A 15344-nucleotide genomic window follows, 5' to 3' on the forward strand; every position below is an offset into this window, starting at 1 on the left:
GTACTTCAGTCAAATCAATGTTTATTTTTTAAAGAGGGACTTGCTGGATAAATAGAATGCAGTAGATGCAGTGTACATAGATATGCAGATGGTAGTCAATGTGGCATCGTAAGCATAAAGCTAACATTCAGGAATTTTTTTTTAATACTTTTCCAATTCAATCAAATCAAATCCAATTCAGAGTCTCAACAAGTTGAGACAGTTCAGATCCAGGCTGACAAGACAGGGCAAGGACCAAACCACCCTGTCCTGGGCCTGATCTACATGAGCCAAGCTGATTGGAGAAGGGGGAGGTTCCTCCTCCAAAACTTGAGCTCATTTGCATCTTAGCCAAAAGGCCGAGATGCCGCTTAAAAAAATTGCTTCATATGAAACTTCAGTGTAACCTAATGACCTCAACCAAGTGCGGCCGACCATACTACACTTGATCTTAGCCAAAAGGCTGAGAAGCGATTCAGGAACATTCAGGAATGTCATATGAAGAAATGTAACCGTATGAATAAAAAGTTGATCAACCCTAAATATTTGGTTTCTATCAATGTGCATTGCTCACAGTTTAGAAGGGCTGGATTTATTTTTGTCCTTGGAATATACAACTGACCTTCACTTGAACATTATGAAGTTCAATCTTGGAATTTGTTGATGATGCAAAAGTGGGGCTGAACTGGCAAACATCATCATTGGAAAATAATTTGCAAAACAAAGGGGGAAGAGCCATTTCATATGGGTAGAGTTAAGGTATACATCGTGCAAGGAAAAACAAGGAATATACTCAATGGAAAGATAAAGGGAAGATTAGGATTAAAATTCCTGAAAGTGCAGGAAGTTAAAGAAAATAATGGTCAACAGCTTTGGGGGTTTATAACATAGGTTATATAAGAATAAACCAGGGCGGTAACTCTGTACAAAACAATGGTTGAACTGCAGAACAATCGGGTGCAATTCTCAGCCTGCTGTGCTGCTTTTACAGTGCAGCGGGCCAGGAGACTCGAGCAGAGGCCGTTTCGCCAGCTCCCTGCTGGGTGCCATAGTTCCCACGTGAATCCGGCAACCAGATTTCCAGCGCCATCAGTTCCACACCGGAAATCAGCGTGGAGCTACACAAGTGATTTAAATCCTAATTTGCATTCAATTTAAACAGCATTAGCGGGCTCAGGACTGAAATCTCCAGGCCCGCTACTCTTCCCCGTGCACCCCCGCACCAGGCCAGGAGTGATTCACTCCCACGGGGTTTAGTACAGCTCCCCACTTGTGGGGAGCTGACGGCCCAACCCCACTGGAGTGATGGGCAGGGGGTAATTGAGGCCCCCCAGAGGGTTGAGTGTCAGGGTGTTGCCCTCTGGGCATTGCCACCATGGCAGTGCCAGCCTGGGCTCCCAGCACTGCTCAAGGGACACCTTGACTGCTCATCAGGCATAGTCAAGGGGACGTGGCCCCTGAGCAGTCCCACTGCCACTCTATTTGGGCTGAGTGACAGAGGGAGGCCAGCGATCGGGGGGCCGACAGTGTGGGGCCACTGCACATGCGCCGATCTTGATGCTAACATATCAGTGCATGCGCAGTGGTCTGCTCAGCACTATGTGGCTGGCCTCTTGAACAGGAATACACCCCGCCCACTGAATTTCAGCATGATTCACGCTGAGGCACTCTGTGGGAGATTCATTTTGAAACTCCCACTCAAAAAAAACAGCGGGATTTACTCCAGTTTTTACGCAAATTCGACACTTGGAATTTTTTGGGGAGAATTGCCCTCTATATATTGAATTTGATGTCCCACAGTCATCCAGAGACCCGAATTGATAAACCAGAGAACCCAAATCCCACAACGTCAGTTAGAGAACTTAGAATTCAGTTTTAAAAGAAAACACTGGAAATAAAAAGTTAGTATTAGTAATAAAGTAACCATCAGATTCGTCATAAAATCCCAAATGATTCAAGAAGCAAACCTGCTATTCATACCCTATCTAGCATGGAAATGCCTGGTGTCACTCACCAACAATGAGGTCTACACGCTACTGCAGCACCTCAAAGCCACTACCATCTTCAGAAAAATTAGGAATGGGTAATAAGTGCCCTTACTAATAACATTTTTAAGTTATTTATTTAGCGAATGCAAAGGCCGTAAGCCAAGCAGTTTCTTCCAGTTCTGCTTTATCAAGTGTGAATAAGCCTCTGCTGAGTCTGTGGATGGAACACTTATGATGCAGTTTGCTCTCTCCCACAGACATACACAGGGCATCTGCGGAGGGCCAAACTGGGGCCCCAGCTGTTGAGGGTGCACCAGTCTCTCTTTGGCAGGTTGAAACTAGGCAGCTGTTGGGTTGGGTTTGAGGCCAGGTACGAGTTAGTCATGTCCAGTGATTCCCATTCATTTGTCCAGGTGGAGTTTGTATTGAAGTCCTGTGTGGGAGGGTGTTTCCAGATCGGCCGTCTTGATGGGAGCCACACCTTGGCTGGGCTGAATAGATCAGCATGAAGGGGCAAGCAGGGGGCAATGCAAACTTTTTCTATCATTGTGGGTTATTGCAAGTCAGTAGCTATGTGGAGGAGTGATGTTTGCCAGGATAGGAAGCCAAGGGAATGGTGTTGAGAGTAGCATTCCAGTAATGATACACATGGTGGCATTCAGCTGGGTAGCAACTCTGATGATCATAACCAAACAGGGGTGCAGTATTCTGCTACTGAGAAGAGTACGCAAGTGCGGAGGCTCAGAGAGTGGTGGTAGCAGCATCCCATGTTGAGCTGACTAGTTTGGAAACAAAGTTGTTTTTAGATGTTCCTGGAAGGTCAGTGTCCTAGCTAGGGTCACTGAGGTATGTTGGAGTTGGGTGGTGCTTTAACTTGTCGCCGTTCATTTGGACGTTGAGCGCTTTATTGGCTTTTGCATTGTGAAGATGGAATAAACTGGATACTGTTCTTTCAGAGCTTGGATTGAGTCACCGTGTCACAGTATTTTTCAAGTTTTGACAAGTTCTCGTTTAGAGTCTAGTCCAAAGTGTGGAAGTCGGAGGCTTGAGTTGCGAGGCAGATGTCATCAGTATATATGAATTTTCAGAAGGTATTTTTTGGAAGATCATTTGTGTACAAGTTGAATAGGGTTGGAGCCATTATGAAGCCTTAGGGAACCCATTGGTTTGCCCTTTCCATCTACTTTTTACCTATCCAAGGTGAACTCTGAATTTTCGATTGTTCAATGTTCCGATGCTTTTATTTGCCCAGGTGGAGAGGGCCTGTGACAGCTTCAGGGGGAGGAGGCTGGTGTGCCAAATGGTGCCAAAGGCATATGAGATCATCAAGAAACACAGCACCTGTCTTCAAGATTTTCTGAAAGCCATTTTCAATGCAAGTGGTAAGGACCACTACCTGTTCACATGCTACAATCCTTGCAAAAACCAGCTTGGTCGACATCAAGAACTTCTACCATTGGGGACCCACGCTGAAGATGTGGCATTCAATGGTTTTGTACGGGACTAACAGGAAGAGATTGGATGGTAGCTAGCTTTCAAGTATGGGGTCTTTTCCAGGTTTTGGTATGATGACGACTTTTGCTGTCCTCGGTTTCTTTGAATGATATTGGAACTTATGACCCTCATGTAAAACCAAGTCAGCCAGGCAAGAACTTGGGGCCCCAAGTGTTTCATAAATTCTGGCGTGATATTGCCATATCCTGCTCCTTGCAGGACCATCTTCAGTTCTGCAACCTCCAGGGGTGGGGAGGGGCTGGTATCTTCTGTGTTGGTAGTGGCGGCATGGCCTTCGTTCACCTAAAATGCTTCTTTTCGTGTTTTTGTCCAGGGTGCCTTAGCTGTGACAATTAGGAACATCGGAGGTGCAGTTTTGAATGGGTGGCTATTGTTCAAAGGTGATGAATTAGGCTCCACACTTCCTGTTAGAGTGTGAGAAATTTCCTCCCACTTGGTGCAGTGAACAACATTGAACTCAATCAGATGGCCTCTTACCTCTGTGCCCCCAGATGCTTTATATGCTTTGAGGACAGCACTGTCTTCATCTAAGCATGATATGTAGATGGGTTGGTAGCCTTGGGGAATTGCCATGAATGCTGCTTTGTAGATGGTACCACAAAGATGGTTGTATACTTAGTCAGTGATGTATTGTAGTGGGATTGTCGAGATGCTGCATTCCAAAGTTTTACTGTATTTTGTCCAGTTGGCTTTCCAGAAGCTCCATCACACCTTCTTGAGGCTGTTGACTACTGGAACATGTAGGCCTGTGAGAGTGAGTAGAGGACGGTGTTGCCTCTGTGGGAAATCATCTAAAATAAGTCTCCATGCAGGGTGGGGAGTCCCATTAAGAGAACTGACCTGACACAGGTCAGGGGTGTAATCCCTACGCCATCTGGCTGAATGGATCATTTCTCACTGTTTGGGGTTGTAAGTATCAGATCATTTCTGGATGCCCACTCTGCAAGCACTTCACTGTCACAAATACTGGGTACTTCCAGTCTGAATGGTCACTGTTAAATCCCCATAAGATGGCTGGGTGGGGGGAGGATGGGCAAGACTTGCTGGTCCCAGCTGATGCTTGGGGTTTGTAGACATTGGTTCTGTGGTGTCAGAGAAAGTGCTCAGAGCAAGTTACTAATCTAGAGACAGATTATAGATTAACCAGGATTTTAAAAATTGGTTCTTTCACAGGATGTGGGCATTACTGCCCATCCCCAATTCCCTAGGAACTGAGTGGCTGACAAGGCCATTTCAGAGCACAGTTAGGAGTCTGGAGTCACATGTAGGCCGGACAGATTTTATTATTTGAATTTAAATTCCACCAACTGCCTTGGTGGAATTTGAATCAGTGTCCCCAGAACATTAGTTGGGTCTCTGGATTACATGTCCAATGACATTAGTACTATATCACCCTCTCCCCATACTAAGCATAAGAAACCAGAATTACAATGAGAGGCTTTAGATACTGGGACTACTGTTACTGAATCAGAAAAGGTTAAAAAGGAAAAGGCATAGAATCAGAATCCCTACAGTGCGGAGGGAGGCCATTGAGTCTGCACCGACAACAATCCCTCCCAGGCCCTTTCCCTGTAACCCCACGTATTTACCCCACTAATCTCCTGACACTAATGGGCAATTTATCATGACCAATCAACCTAACCTGCACATCTTTGCATTGTGGGAGGAAACCGAAGCATCTTTTTGAAAACAGAGGTTTGATAAAGTACATCGGGAAAGACCATACATCCTGGCTGGTGAGCCAATGACAAGTGGTTATCAATTTAAAATAATCACACTCCTCACTCGGTGACTAGGAGAGCAAAATGCTTTTTCAAAGAGTCAGTGCAGACTTGGCTCCGGGCCGAATGGCCCCCTTCTGCACCATAGGAATTCTATGGTTCTAAGTGCAGAGTTCAACTCTGGTTGAGTGTCCTTTATCCATAAATCTAAAAACCAAACATCCAAAATCTACAATTCTGGATCTCACTGATCTTCAGCACGGGAGTCTGGTTGTTTCCCGCCACTCTTTACCTTGCAATTTATGTGGTGAACATGTCAAAAAGGAACTCATTGATAAATAAATGGAGGGTATCTGCAATGATATATCTTACTTTTCTAGCCATTTTATTCATTTTAGACTACAGCTAGCTTAAGAATGCAAGTTTATACGCATTACCAAAATGATCTAAAAAACAGATGCAATCTTGGCCCCGAGGGTTTCGATAAAGGATAGTCGACCTGTATATTTCGGCTCTAACTTCACATCAGATTTATAATTTGGCTCTGCATTGTAGTTACTGCTGCTAAAAAATCCAAGGCAATGTAATTGAATACAGCACTACATATTCCGACCAGATGAGATACAATTCTTACAGGCAAGTTTAGTTTCACAGCATCGACAGGTTGTTGGAATGGCCATGCAAAATGGTGCTTCCACAGAGCTTTAACCACCACTCTCCCCAAATACTGCAGCTGATTTGTCATGCGACCAGGTTTCTTCAGATTGTGATATTCTGGTGGCTGTGGATTCACAATCGTATGTGGGGGTCTTTTATCCACAGTTGATGTCATTCTGAATTTCTTGTGTGCAACCAACAGGTTTTTGAACCCTCCTTTCAAAGCTCTCGACAGATCTTCAATCCTATCATTACTTCATGGTAGACTCATGATAGAATCTGTTAAATAAAAATAATACACTTTAGAAAACATTGCTCTTTTTATTTTAATTTATATAATAATTCTTTGACTTTGACAATCAAAAAATGATTCCCTGAAAGAAATGTCATTGGGTGCAAACAAACGCAAGCAAAAAACTCAATTTAGACCAATGAAAATGCGAAGATACAACTGAGTGAGCCATCCTGGCATCGTCACATCTTGGGACTAGACATCGCACCATACTTTCAAAGTGAGATTTTACAAGTGCTGGAAAGGATAGTTTGATACAGATGACTGGTAAAGATAGCCAGAAGTACATCAGCTCCATGCAAGAATGCAGTGGAAAAGGAGACCACAGTTTCAGTGCAGGCATGCATGATACTAGAAATAAGCAACATGGAAGACTCTTGACCTGTGCCTTATAGAGGGTGGACAAGTTTTAGGGAGTCAGGAGGCAAGCGGATTGCTGCAGAATTCCTAGCCTCTGACCTGTGTCTGTAGCCACAGTATTTATCTGGCTAGCTCAGTTAAGTTTCTGGCCAATGGTAACTCCAGGATGTTGACAGTAGGAAATTTAGTGATGGCAATGCCACTGAATATCAAGGGATGATGGTTAGTTTCTCTCAGATGGTCATTTGCTCAACACAAGTGCCAGGGAATATTACTTGCCACTTATCAGCCCAGGCCTGGATATTGCCCAGGTCTTGCTGCATTTGGGACATGAATTGCTTCAGTATTGGAGGACTCGCGAATAGTGAACATTATGCAATCAGCAAATATCTGCACTTCTAACCTTATGATGAATGGAGGGTCATAGCAGTTGGGCCTAGAACACTACCCTGAGGGACTCCTGAAGTGATTGTCCTGGAGCTGAGATTACTGATCTACAACAATCACAACCATCTTCCTTTGTGCTAGGTATGATGCTAACTTCATTGACTCCACTCCTGTTTTGCTCAGGCTCCTTGATACCACACTCTAAAATGCAACCTTGATGTTAAGGGCTGTCACTCACCTCTGGAATTCAGCTTTGTTTTTGTCCACTGAGGCCAAGAGCCTCACAAATTGAACATAAATTGTCAGTGAACAGGTTATTACTAAGCAAGTGCCACTTGCTAGCATTGTTGACAACCCCTTCCATCACTTCACCAGTGTTAGAGAGTAGACTGGTGGGGTAGTAATTGGCTTGGTGGGATTTGTCCTGCTTAGTGTGTACAGGAAATACTTGGGCAATTTCCCACATTGCCAGGTAAATGCCAATGTTGTAGCTGCACTGCAACAGTTTGGCTAGGGATGGGTGTGGCAAGTTCTGGAGTACAAGTCTTCAGGACTATTCATGGCTGGACATGACAAGAATGCAAAGCTTAGACCCGATTTGTTGGTTGTGGAATCACTTAGCTCTGTTTATTACTTGCGACTTGGCACACTAGTAGTCCCGTGTTGTAGCTTCAAGTTAACACTTTTTTTAAAGACATACCTGGTGCTGCTTCTGGCATGCCCTCCTTCATTAAATCAGGATTGATCCCTGGCTTGGTGATAATGGTGGCGTGGGGTGATACGAGTTTACAGATTGTGGTCGAGTACAATTCTGTTGCTGCTGATGGCCCACAGTGCCTCATAGTTGCCCAGTCCTGAGTTGCTGAATCTGTTTGAAATCTATTCCATTTAGCATGGCAGTAGTGCCACACAACACCGTGGAAGGCATCCTCAATGTGAAAACAGGGCTTTGTCTTCACAAGGACTGTGCAGCAATCCCTCCACCCGATAGATCATGGACAGATGCATCAGTAGCTGGCAAGTTGATGAGGATTAGGATAAGTACGTTTTTCCCCCTTGTTGGTTCCCTCACCAGTTGCTACAGACTCAGTCTATCGACAATGTCAACAGTGGAGCTACTGAGTACCCTTGGTGTGACGGACATCGAAATTCCATAACCCAGAATACATTTGGGTAGCTGCACTCAATGCTTCCTCCAAGTGGTGTTCTAAATGGAAGAGTACGGATTCAGTACTAGGGGGAATGGGGAAGCAGTGGTATATAATAATCAGCAAGAGGTTTCCATGTTAAACCTGATGTGATGAGACTTTATAGGGTTCGGAGTCCAGTGCAACTCCCTCCTTAATTGTTCCATTACCTCTGCAGAGATGGTGGTCTTCAGGACATTATCTGCAATGTACGATTGTGATTATGGTTACATCAGGCTGTTGCTCGACTAATCTGTGACACTGCTCTTCTAATTTTGAGATGTTAGTAAGGACTTGACAGAGTTGACAGGGCTGAGTTTGGGGGTGTTTCCACTGCTTTGGTCGATCCAGGTTGGTCCATCTGGTTTCATTCCTGAGGACTTCTTAGTGGTTTGAGAGAGGAGGGTTGTGAATCTCAAGTCATTTAGGACAGAGCAGGCAAGGACAACAGATTTACTTCTGTAAAAGGGCATTAGTGAACCGGACAGGTTTTCTTTTACAAAAAATTGACATTTAATCCCAAGTTTTTTGTATTGGTTTTATTTTTCCGCTATCTGCCGTGGTGGGATTTGAACCCAGGTGCCTACAGCATTACCCTGGGTCGCTGGATTACTAGTCCAGCAGCAATACCAGTACGCCACCATTTAAAAAGTGAGGAAGGGATGGACCAAGTCAACCTCTTACCTTAACAGTGAGCAAATAATTGGGAAAAAATTGTGGAACAGCATGGAGGTGCACTTACTGAAATGTGTTCCTGCTTAGGGCCTCAATACATTCTGATAACAAAAGGGGAGAGTCTAGAATAAACACCAAATCACAGGATTGCAAAAGGAGTGGTGTGTCAGATGGCTTCATATTTTATTTGTAATCAGAAGCATGAATGACTGGTGAGCTGGGAGGGAGCACTGCACACGGACAATGTTTTTTAAAAAAGCATGAAGATCACATCCACAGGAACACAACGCTTCCTCATTTGTTGAGCATCCACATGCAAACAAGCATGCCCCAAAGTGTAGAAACTGGTAGAACAGCTAAGTAAACCTACGATTCAAGGCAGTTTACAATATATTTTTACATTGAGGAAGACAATGTAGACTGTATCATATAATTTAATTTGTCCACAGTAAGTCCTCTCCCAAAAGGAAACAACTGTTTCAGTCAACACAAGCTTCTTCATTCTATCTATCCAAAAAAGCACAACTGCACTGAAAGAAACCAGACAGATAAAATTTCTGCACTAATTACCTGATTAAGAAAATTTAGTTTTTAAGCTGAATAATGTATGCATTCCATAAAGTGCAGTCGGTATAGAAACTTACCTTTATATAGTTCTTTACCTGATCAGCTATCTCAAAGCACTTTACAGCCAATGAATTATTTCTTTGAAACAAAATCGCTGTTGTAATATAGGAAACTTGACAGCCAACATGAGGTACTGCAAACAGCCACAAGTTGCAATGTACTAATACCCAGGGGTAATCAGTGTTTTGGGATGTCGATTGAAGGATAAATACTGGTCAGGACATTTGGGATAACTGTTCTTAGAAACCATACCATGGGAACATTTACATCCACTCGAGGGGACAGATAGCACTGAATGCAACATTTGTATTGCACTGTCAACTTTTTAAATTTTGTGCTCTAGACATGGAGTGAGGAATGAACCCAGAACCGTGTGATTCAGAGGCAGGAGTGCTACCAACTCAGCCATGACTGACACCATTAGCAGATTTGCTTTACAATTCATCTATATCAAGAACATGGCCAGCAAAATAAGTAATTCACATGACAAAAACCAGAAACTAAACTTGCAAACCCAGAATTAAAAGACGAACAGTTTTGTTTAGAACTAAATTCTAGCCCTGGTAGGAAATACTTTCACTTTCCATCATTCTGAATGAACCGGTGAATTACAATGTTGCATCGACTTTGGCCCTCACTAGGCTAAAGTAGCAGAACTTGGATTCTGGTTGATCTGCAAGATGGGAACGTGGTCTCAGGATATGATGATCATTTAGGACTGAAATTTGCAGAAATTTCTTCACTCTGTGTCCACCATTGGAATTCTCTACCCCAGAAGATTGTGGATACTCACGAGTATTTTTAGGGTTTGAGATTGACAAAGGATTTTGGTTTCAGAAAAATCAAGGGATGTGGAGGAGAGTGGGCAGGAGGAACTGAGGCAGAAAAACAACAAGATTGTAGTGAATGGTGGAGCAGGCTGTCTATTCCCTACATTAAGCTTAATAAAATAGTTAAGGGCTTAAGGAAAAATTCTTCTCATTACCTGATGGTACAAGGGACACCAGTTTAAGATTTTTGGCAAGAGATGCAGGGGAATGGGAGGGGTAGAACTTTTCTTTTCTGCAGCAAGTGGTAGTGACCTGGAACACACTGCCCAGGAAGGTGGTGGTGGAAACAGTGGTGGATTTAGTTTATGATGGGGCCCTGTGCCCATCTTCAAGGGCAGAGGGCTGCCCTGAAAATGAACACGCAGGTCTAAGCCAAGAAAATACACAAATTGATTACTGCTGTTAAATACATGCCTGTTTGAATAATTGCCTTTTTGAAATCCAAGCTCATTTCTTGTCTGAATGCAAGATTGCAAATGTTGCAATGCAAGAGCGAGCAAAGATGGAACGCAGGCCTAAGACAATGCAGGACCCCCCCCATTGCAGACAAGACCCTGTTGCCTCCATTAAATACTGCAATTCACAGTTTCACTCACCACAGATGCTGCCCGACTTATTTTCAGCATTTAAAACAAAAAACTGCTCACGCAGGTAAAATGCTCACCGTTACATGGATGAAAATCTGTAAAGCAACACTGAAGTCACATGGGGGAGAGAAAAAGATAACAGGACTATCCAGGACATACAGAAAACAGCACCTATGAAACACCTTGAATGAAAAACCCCTCACGACCAGAAAACAAGCAAGACTGCAGAAAGTGTGCGCGCTGTAGGGTCATACCCGATTTTACTGGTTGTGTGGTTTTATTCCCTCCCATTCTCTAACCACATTAAAGTTTTCCAGGTTATTTTTAAGTGGTGTATACAGATTCCATTTGTCAGCGTTTTATCCATTGCAAAACACTCCAGTTACTGAACAGAAGGCAGACTTCCCAAGTGCAAACGTGTGTGTAATTCTGTAGCTGTGCAGTGAGTACCTGAGCTGCTGCATGAAGAAATGGCCACACTACCTGGGAATGGAACCTTCGCTATGCTCCAGTGTTCCACCGCCATGGCCTACAATACGAAGCCAAGTCTTGCGCGTCCCAGTCTCTCGTCCAGAGCACAAACAATCTAACGGACAAGACTGCTGCGCAATTCTTTAAGGCCCATAATTATCAATTCCAAATAAAACTTGAATCTATTTGTTCCACAAAATTCAAATAAGGCAAATTAGTAAATAAAAGTGCAAATAAAACGGAATTACTTGTGCTTCACATACAGATTGCCAAGTTTTCTGTCAAAGTCGGGCATCTCCATAATGTGCATCATGTCCTTTGTGCCTTCATTTCCTCTCCTCTCTCTTGGCCCTGCATTTCTTTTCCAAGGCCCTACTGTCAGGTCACCCTTTCTCCCAACTTCCCTCTTAACCGGACAGAATCCAATTCTCTTTACTGCTGAATTTCTCTTCAGCCAGAAGTTTAGGTTCTTCCCTGCAGTTTTCATGGAGACTACAAGGCCACGACTCTCTCCATAACTGTCCCTCGTCTGCCTGAGGCCTGCCCTCCCTGGAAATGTGAGGTCAGTTCAGTATTCAAATTATAGGCGTCGAGGCACAGCAGAATTTCTGTGCACATATAAAATATTGCAGTATGAGGTGATCTTATTCTGTGATTTCCCTTTGATAAAATACTTACTTTATAGAGGGCCTTGTGCCAGGGCACGGTGTGCTTCATTGTTAACCCACCCCTGGGTGGGAACAATAATTTCAAATGGAAACTGGATGAGTACTTGAAGTAAACTTGCAGGCTAGTCGATTGAGTGGGAGTTAGGATTGACGGGTTTTCTCCACAGGGGGCTAGCATGGATTCAACGACCTCTGTCTGTGCTGTAAATGACCAATTCTCACCTGGATATTTTTGAGCAATGTACAGAACTGGTGGCAAAACCCAGGGCATTATTGGTGATGGCGTTGGTTGGGTGGGCAGGCAGGGAGTGGGGGAAGAACGACATCTCCGACATGGAATTGGAGGATACAGAAACTTGATAAAAATAAAGAGGACACACTGAAAGGTCACTTGGGATGCATCCTAGGTTACGGAGGCATGGGTAGAGATAGCAGAAATTCCTGCCTCACATTCTTTCATTCTCAGTCCTTCTTGGATAGGTGTGTAATGCCAGAGGACTGGAGGCTTGCAAATGTTACACCCCTACATGGCCATTAACTACAGGCCAGTTTAATCACTATAATAGGGAACATATAAAAGCCAGAGTAACAAAATAAATTTTTTGGAAGAACACAGAAGAAACAAGTTTGCTGGTTGCCATTCATTATGAAAGGGTTAGTGTGGTTGGTATATTTATGAATTTTCAGAAGGCATTGGATGAAGAGAGTAGCGGCATTAAAGTAAAATTGTTTACAAGACAGAAGGCAAAAATAGTAATCAATCTGGAAAAGTGATTAGGTCCTATTGATTTATTATTGACCTGGACTTCAGGTGGCAAATTTCAAAGTTTGCAGATGACAAAACTTGTAAACAGTTAACAGCGAAGAAGGTGGTAACAGACTTCAGGAAGTCAGACAGATTGGTGACATGTGCAGACACACGCTGATGATTTACTGCAAGGAAGTGTGAAGTGATACATTTTAGAAGGGAAGTGAAATAAATGTAATATAAACTAAATAGTACATGTCTCAAGGGGGTGCAGGAACAAAGACCTTGTGACTCAGACATGTGTTTGAAAGTGGCCAAACAAGTTGTTTAACTTTATTTAGTGTCACAAGTAGGCTTACATTAACATTGCAATGAAGTTACTGTGAAAATCCCCTAGTCACCACACTCCAGCGTCTGTTTGGGTACATTGAGGGAGAATTTAACATGGCTAATGCACCTAACCAGCATGTCTTTCGGACTGTGGGAGGAAACAGGAGCACCTGGAGGAAACCCACGCAAACACGGGGAGAATGTGCAGACTCCACACAGGGAGCCAATCCGGGAATCAAACCCATCCCTGGCTCCGAGACAGCAGTGCTAACCACTGTCACTATGCCACCCAATGCTGGGAAAGACATTTAAAGAATATAGAGTTCCCCCCCTTTGTACTCTTGAACTTGTTAGAAATTCAAGAGTACAAAAGCAAAGTTATGCTAAATTATAAAATTACTGATTAGACTTTAGCTGGAGTAATGACTATTGAGCATGGCACCTTTGGATGGCAAGGCCTTGGAGAGAGTGCAAAGGTAGATTTACCAGAATAGTAAGGAGGATGAAGAACCTGAAAGTCATGTTGGAGGACACCAGTTTTAACAATACCTTCTCCACGATCTTCCTCAACACTGGTGCTCCACAAAGCTGTGTCCTCAGCCCCCTACTATACTCCTTTTATACACCTATGACTATGTGGTCAAATTCCCCTCCAGCTCGATTTTCAGGTTTGCTGATGACACCACCGTAGAGGGTTGGATCTCAAACAATGATGAGACAGAGTACAGGAAAGAGAGAATCTGGAACTGGTGTGGCGATAATAATCTCTTGACATCAGCAAAACAAAGGAGATAGTCATCAACTTCGGGAGGGGTAGTGGAGGACATGCCCGTGTACATCAATGGAGATGAAGTGGAAATGGTCGAGAGCTTCAAGTTTTTTGATGTCCAGATTATCTGTCTGGACATCAACCTGTCCTGGTCCCTTCACGCCGATGCTATAATTAAGAAAGCCCACCAATGCCTCTACTTTCTCAGGAGTTTAAGGAAATTTGCCATGTCTGCTACAACTCTCATTAACTTTTACAGATGCACCATCGAAAGCATTCTTTCTGTGTATCACAGCTTGGTATGGCTCCTGCTCTGTCCAAGACCGCAAGAAATTACAAAAAGGTCATGAATGAAACCCAGTCCATCACGCAAACCAGCCTCCCCGCCATTGAGTCTGCCTACACTTCCTGCTGTCTCGGAAAAGCAGCCAACATAATCAAGGACCTCAAGCATCCCAGACATATCTTCCACCTTCTTCCATTGGAAAAACGATACAAAAGTCTGAGGTCACGTACCAACTGACTCAAGAACTGCTTCTTCCCTGCTGCCAGACTTTTGAATGGATCTACCTTGCACCAAGGTACCTTGCATCTTTCTCTACACCCTAGTTATGACTGTAATAATCAACAACCTGTCCTGGTCCCTTCACGCTGATGCTATAGTTAAGAAAGCCCACCAACGCCTCTATTTTTTCAGGAGGTCAAGGAAATTTGCCATGTCTACTACAACTCTCACCAACTTTTACAGATGCATCATCGAAAGCATTCTTTCTATGTATCACAGCTTGGTATGGCTCCTGCTCTGTCCAAGACCGCAAGAAACTACATTCTGCATCCTCTCCTTTCCTTCTCTGAATGGTATGCTTTGTCTGTATACTACACAAAAAACAATATTTCTTACTGTATACTAATACATGTGACAATAATAAATCAAATCAAAAAATTAAAAGAACCAGGTGGGAGCTGAGTAGAATATTTTTTAAATAAAAGTTGAAATATGTGGAATGCATAACCTTAAAATGCAATGGAAGCAGTTGAGATGGAATTTAATACATACTGGAAAAGGAATAATTTGCAAAACTATGCAGAAAGCGCAGGCAATTCAGCCCCTCGAGCCTGCTTGGTCACCCAATACAATCATGCATAATGTCCTACAATGTCCAACAAGGGGAAAACATCCCTGTCAACCCCCAAAGCATCTTTTAACCTCAATTAGATCTCCTCTCATTTCGTATAAACTCCAGAAAGTATTGGCCTAAACTGTCAATCTCTCCACAAGTCCTTTATCCCTGGAATCAACCTAGTGACTATTGCTTCACAGTGCCAGGGATCTGGATTCGATTCCTGCCTCGGGTCACTGTCTGTGTGGAGTTTGCACGTTCTCCCCTTGTCTGCGTGGGTTTCCTCCAGGTGCTCCGGTTTCCTTACTCGGTCTGTAAAGATGTGCTGGTCAGGTGCATTGGCCGTGTTAAATTCTCCCTCAGTGTACCCAAACAGGCACCCGAGTGTGGCGACTATGGAATTTTCACAGTAACTTCATTGCATTGTTAATG

General features: G+C 43.5%; 1 protein-coding gene and 1 non-coding gene across 2 annotated transcripts in view; both read right to left on the minus strand.

Annotated features, from left to right (window-relative positions):
* Nucleotides 1–15344, minus strand: part of LOC144497977 (bromodomain-containing protein 2-like) — a 67809-nt gene that overhangs the window by 27499 nt on the left and 24966 nt on the right. The window contains exon 2 of the mRNA XM_078219443.1: nucleotides 5838–6139. Within this exon, the coding sequence (XP_078075569.1) occupies nucleotides 5838–6035 (198 nt within the window). The 5' untranslated portion in view covers nucleotides 6036–6139. The remainder of the gene's footprint in view (nucleotides 1–5837; nucleotides 6140–15344) is intronic.
* On the minus strand, nucleotides 258–454 carry LOC144498073 (U2 spliceosomal RNA). Its single transcript, XR_013498634.1, has one exon. It is a non-coding gene; the product is annotated as a U2 spliceosomal RNA (small nuclear RNA).

Source organism: Mustelus asterias, chromosome 8 (assembly GCF_964213995.1).
Source record: "Mustelus asterias chromosome 8, sMusAst1.hap1.1, whole genome shotgun sequence".
NCBI lineage: Eukaryota > Metazoa > Chordata > Chondrichthyes > Carcharhiniformes > Triakidae > Mustelus > Mustelus asterias.